The sequence below is a fragment of the Tribolium madens genome, unplaced genomic scaffold (assembly GCF_015345945.1).
Source record: "Tribolium madens isolate multiple individuals breed KSU strain unplaced genomic scaffold, Tmad_KSU_1.1 Scaffold_7;HRSCAF=85;Tcas5.2_LG10, whole genome shotgun sequence".
NCBI classification, from domain to species: domain Eukaryota; kingdom Metazoa; phylum Arthropoda; class Insecta; order Coleoptera; family Tenebrionidae; genus Tribolium; species Tribolium madens.
The window spans coordinates 1,733,562-1,740,013 of record NW_025401050.1 but is presented as its reverse complement, the minus strand read 5'-3'; the positions used below and the strand labels follow the sequence as shown (position 1 = coordinate 1,740,013).

Genomic DNA, 6,452 nt, shown 5'->3' with positions numbered 1-6,452 from the left:
ACTTCAAGCAGCCGTCATGGGTTGTAGATTGGCAAAATTGATTGATAAGGAACATTCCTAAAAAAATTCAAGAACATACTTTTGGAGCGATTCTAAAACAGTATTGGCTTGGATTCGTGCTGAACGAAAAAGGTTTCAGTCGTTTGTGGCTCATCGTGTAGGCGAAATTATTGAAAACTCGGAAGTAGCAGATTGGCGCTGGGTTCCGTCTGCACAGAATGTAGCCGATGAAGCAACAAAATGGACAAAGACACCCGATTTGCATTTTGATTGTCGATGGTTTCAAGGTCCAGAATTTTTGAAACACACTGAAGATAATTGGCCAATTGAAAATGAAAAAGAACAACCAACAATTAAAGATTTAGAAACTATTTCTACAATACAATTAATTGAGGTTTCAAACAACAATTTACCAGACGTTGGAAGATTCTCAAAACATGAGAGATTTTTAAGGGCAACAGCTTGGGTTCTAAGAATAATTAGAAAATTTTTATTGAAGATAGAACACAAATCGACGCATTACTTTCTGCAGGGTGAAGTAAATGTTGAAAATTATTTAATCGCAGAGGAAATTATGATAGCAAAGTTGTTTATTTGGAGAGAGGTACAGTTAAAAAGTTTTGGGCCGGAAATGACAGCTTTATCAAATCTGACAGAAATTTCAAAAAGTAGTAGCTTACTTCAACTTACGCCGTTCTTGGACAATTATGGTGTTATGAGAATGTCTGGTAGAGGAATTGATCAAACTAAAAAAGTAATTTTACCTAAAGACAACGTATATACAAGATTATTGGTAGAGCAATATCACAGAGAAGCTAATCATCAGGGAAGCGAATTGGTAGTAAATCGTCTTAGAGAAGATTTCTGGATCCCAAAAATTCGTGTGCTATTACGAGGAGTAGTTAATAGATGTCAATTCTGCAAAAATAAGAAAATTATAGCTAAACCTCCTTTAATGGGAGATTTACCAAAGAAACGAACTGAACCGCAAGTGGCTGCATTTACACATACAGGTGTTGATTACTTTGGTGCGATGGACGTCACAATTGGAAGAAGACATGAAAAGCGGTACGGCGTGTTGTTTACCTGTTTAAATGTAAGAGCGGTACATATTGAATTGGCGCATACACTAACCACGGATTCAGCAATTATGGCAATTCGAAGATTTATGGCGCGAAGAAGGGTGCCTATGGTTATGTGGTCGGACAATGGAACAAACTTTACTGGAGCACAACGTGAAATGAAAGAAGCAATATCGGTYTTGGATGCAAAGAAGATAAACGAACGATTTGCCCACAAAGGAATGACCTGGAAATTTATTCCACCAGCATCTCCTCATATGGGGGGAGTTTGGGAAAGAATGGTGCGTTCAATTAAAACTGCATTAGCCGCGACTTTGAAGGAAAAGGCTCCAAAGCCAGAAGTTTTGGAAACATTACTTATAGAGGCTGAAAATTTAGTAAATTCAAGACCAATTACATTTGTGTCCACCAATTATGAAGACGATGAAGCTATAACACCAAATAATTTTTTGATAGGAAAAGCTGCTTTAAGACAGATTCCTTTAGAAAAGTCAGAGTTCTGTCCAAGAAAACAGTGGAAATTATCTCAGGTTTTAGCAGATCAATTTTGGAATCGTTGGGTAAAAGAATATCTTCCCACTTTGTCTCCACGTAAAAAATGGTGCGTACGGACAAAGCCTATCAGCATTGGAGATGTGGCTGTTATAGTTGACGACAAATTGCCGCGAAATACTTGGATAAAAGGAATTGTAGAGGAAGTTTTTCCCGGAAAAGATGGGCAAGTTCGGTCGGTCAGGATTCGGACAGGAAATGGTTCGTACCATCGCCCTGCAACCAAGGTGTATTTGACTTGAAAGGAGTGTAAACACTGGGGGGGAGAAATGTTGCAGACAGATTTAATAAACGAATTTTGCATAAATAATAGTTAGCGTTGTTGTAACTAAGGAAAAAGTGTTCAATAAAAAATATACAAAAGAGTAACAGACAGACATTTTCTACAAAATTAAATTAAAAGAAAACACTTTGGTTTTCAAATAAACAGTTAATATCATTTATTACCGATTATTTATTAAATTTTAGTGTGTAAAATGTATTAAACTATCGCTGTAAATTACGACCCCATTTTATGTATGACCAAATGACAACACAATTAATATAACTTTCAAGGTCATACCTTCAAACCAGATGCTTTTTTAAGCAAAATGCAAGAAAAAAAATTAAAAAATGTCACATTTGTAACATTCAAGGTCATTATTTTGGAAGTGAGGCATTTGAACAAAGTTTCAAGGTCATATCTTTAATCTACAGGGTTTTAAAAGCGGAATTCAAAACAAACATGTAGAATTTTTGGTATCAAGGTCATTAACTCGAAAACGAGGCATCTGCACAAACTTTCAAGGTGATATGATATCTTCAATCTAGAGGTTTTTTAAAGCAAATTGCAAATAAAAAATTTTAAAAATTCCAGAAGTGGCTAAGAAAAAATTTACCCAATTTAGGATCCAGCTTCCTCTAAAAGCGGAATTCAAAACAAACATGTAGAATTTTTGGTATCAAGGTCATTAACTCGAAAACGAGGCATCCGCACAAACTTTCAAGGTGATATCTTCAATCTAGAGGTTTTTTAAAGCAAATTGCAAATAAAAATTTTTAAAAATTCCAGAAGTGGCTAAGAAAAAATTTACCCAATTTAGGATACAGCTTCCTCTACTAGTAACCCGTAGCAAAAAAACTTGGAATTTTTTTTTCAAACAGAAATAAATAAAGTCAAAGTGCAAAATTTAAACTCTCATAACTTCGACATTTTAATAGATAGAATTGAATTTTTTTAACATATTTTCCATGTTCCTGATATCTTACCTTACATGGCATTTTTCTCTTGGACACGAGTTCTGGCGCACCTGTATATAGATGGAATCTTCGCTTGAATTTGTTGTTGCGAAGATGAGAAAGTTAACATCAGCAATTTTATTGGTTAATATTTGAAAAAATGGACGTGAATTGAAGTCAAAACAATTTTTACAAAACTAAAGTAAACCTTCGAAAATTTAAACGCAAATAAAAATTTATCACTTACCCGGAAAATCGGTTGAATGGTTGAAAACTTACCGGAACCAGATATTGTAAGAATTATCGCCACCGCCTACCAACACACATTACACTAATAGTTCAAAAGTCCTTATTTTTAATCTAATAAAAGTTTTACACATACGAACAACCATACACAATACAATAACACAATGAAACCGACCACGTCGCGTGCTATAAACTATTCTGCTGTCTGAACATAACCTCACTTTCAATAACAAGCTAAAAACACAAAAAGTAACTAGATTAGCAACCCAAGTTAGGCAACCCACTTTTTAAAACTGGTAAATGAGTTTTTTGTATACGCTCCCGAAGACAGGAACTCATTTGAGTCTCTAAAATGAGTCTTTTCCGGACTCAATAAAATTGTACGTAAAATGGTTATTTTAGGTACTCAGTCCCTAAAAACAGTTTTTCCATACTAAAAAATAAAATTGCTTACTATGGTGGCGCAATTTTTTTAATTTAAGGGAGGTGTGAATTCGTGTTTTGGGAGCTTTAACAAAAAAATGTTCTTTGTACCTAAAACGTTTTGCGGACTCATCTGCTATTCCAGACTCAGTTTCACATCGTCCGGAAACAACAATTCGTTAACAAAAACTGTGTTTTTTATACTTGTAACAAAAATAACAATGGGTGCGTTTTGTTGATGTTATCCTGGAAAGAAGTAGAATGATCAGCATTTGTGGGTAGAGCTTATTCCATATCTGGTGGCGAACTGACAGTGACAGAAAAGACAATTGGAGTGCGCCCACTTGCTTAAGATAAAAAAATACATAGGCCTACTTTTTTTCTTTAAAAATTTTGAAGACAAAGATTGTTAGAAATATCATTTTTGAAAATTCTTTTCATGCGTTAACAATTTAATAATTTGTTCATTATTCTTCATCTTATGTATGAGAACCTACTTATTATAATTTTTTAAAAAATAACAGTGGTTTTGAAATATTATTTCATACGACGCCTATGAACAATATTTTTTTTAATAGTAAACATATGTTTAGTGTCAAAATTCAGTCATTTTTGACAACGTCAGTTCGCCACCAGATTTGGAACAAGCTATACAACAAAACGGTAATAATTACGTCAGTAAGGTGGAACCTAAAAGTGAGGTTAAGTTCATTGTAAATTTGACACACATATGTTTGATAAACATATGTACCTAATTTGTAATTGTACATATTAATAATAAACATACATGGAAAATCAGGTGGGAATTACTATTTCTATAGTCAGAACGTGTCAAAATGCAGCGGAAATCAGAAATCAAATTTTACTTCAACAGATTAGAATGCCTGTCGGCATGATTAAAGCAATTTGGAAATTGTAAGTAAACAATGTTTTTCATTTTTAAACAAGGTATCAATTTGCAGACTATATAATAAAAAAATACCAAAGTGCCAGTACTTCTTTGAAGAAGTTATCCCACGTTATGATTTTTCAACTTTTCGAAGCCACTTTAGGATAACAAGAACATCATTTGAAGCAATATTGAATCATATAGCAAATGCACCTGAACTAAACAGAAAAGATCCACTATTGTATGGAGGAATGCCACAAATACCTGTTGAAAAGATGTTGCTTGCAGCACTTTGGACATTGGCAAATCCAGAATGTTATCGACCTATAGGAGACAGATTTAACATTACAAAATCCACCGTGTTTATGTGTGTTCATAAGATTGTTGATGTGATTCTAGTTCATTTATGTAAATTGTTCATTAAGTGGCCCACTGTAAATGAACGCAATGCTATATCTCAAAATTTCGCTCGATTTGGAGTCCCTAATGTAATTGATGTAGTTGATGGCTGCCACATACCTATAAAGAAACCTACGCCACATGGAGTAGATTATTTCAATAAAAATTTTTTTTATTCTGTGGTGCTCCAAGGAATTTGTACAAGCAATCTGATGTTCACAGATGTGGATTGTAGATGGCCAGGTAGTGTTCATGATGCTCGAATATTTAGAACATCAGATATACAGGGTGTCAACTTTAAAACTTGCAATCGGCAATATCTCTAGAACTAAAAAAGTTATTGAGAATCATTCAAAACCGTTTCGGTGGTTTTTAGGGGGAATCAAAATGGCATGGTAAATGACGCTCCTCTACCCACCCTTCAAGCCACAGCCACCTTAAGTTGAAAATTTTAAATGGCACGACCCTACTTGCGATACATCGTTGGAAAGCCCATAACAAGTGCTTTTCAAAAATGTCATACAACAGCCTATTTGGTAAAGTCATTTTCCCAATTATTCAAAAACGAAGACGTTAAATATTTTTTTTTTATTATATTCAAGGGTGGGTAGAGGTATGTCACTTATCATGTCATTTTAATTCCCCCTAGGAACCACCAAAACGGTTTTGAGTAATTATTAATAACTTTTTCAGTTGAGAGAAATTGCCGATTGCAAGTTTTAAAATTGACACAGTGTATATCCACATGGTCCACATTTATGCACACCACATCACTATACTTTAGCTGATTCAGCATATCCTTGTCTTACATGGGTAATGTCCCCATTTCGAAATAACGGTCATTTAACTGAGGCACAAATTTATTATAACTCGTGTTTCAAAAACTAGAGTTAAAATCGAGCAAGCCTTTGCATTGTTAAAAGGCCGTTTCCGAAGAATAAAAGAACTACTTGACATGAATGACCTACAAAAAATTGTAAATACTATTGTAGCATGTTGTGTAATCCATAATGTGTGCTTATTATCAGGAGAAGAAGATATTCAAGAATATATCGCTGAAGGTATACAGCATGTTTTTCCAGTTATGTATGAACATGAAAATAATGGAAACGACCAAAAGGCACTGCAGTCAGAACTGCGCTTATAAATTACTTATGGAATAATAGAGGCAATCATCGTTAGACAGTCACTGTTTACTTATTTTACATATATTAAAACAATTGATGCAAAATATTGTTCATTTTATTTTGACAAAAAATAAAGTTTATTTCAAATAAAAAACAATCAATATACTGTGATATTTCTAAAAAAAAATGAATAGTTAATTCAAACAATTAGAACATACAATGGTATCAACAACACAATAACAAGAGATAACAAAAATTGCACATACAAGTACTTAAATTGGTGACATCTAATAAAGCTTCTTACTTTTTCAGCAAATTTAATAACTCATTGAGGATCTCTTTATTTTCATTGTGTTGTCTTTCAGCCAGTTCCAATCTGCGCTTCTCTGCTTCTTCAGCCTCTTTTTTGTATGACTGCAACCACTGGGACATTTCTGTTCTTGGTGTACTTCGTTGGCGTTTGGTTTTATGCAGGCTACCATTGCTATCCGTATTTAAACTACAGCTGCTGCTGCT

At 33.9% G+C, this 6,452-nt stretch overlaps 1 protein-coding gene across 1 annotated transcript; it reads left to right on the top strand.

Moving 5' to 3' along the window:
* The first annotated feature begins 4,661 nt into the window (after positions 1–4,661).
* On the top strand, positions 4,662–5,956 carry LOC123010155 (protein ALP1-like). Its single transcript, XM_044406856.1, is given in 3 exon segments — positions 4,662–4,777; positions 5,544–5,684; positions 5,686–5,956. Coding segments are annotated over 3 exon segments (528 nt in total).
* Positions 5,957–6,452: the final 496 nt, after the last annotated feature.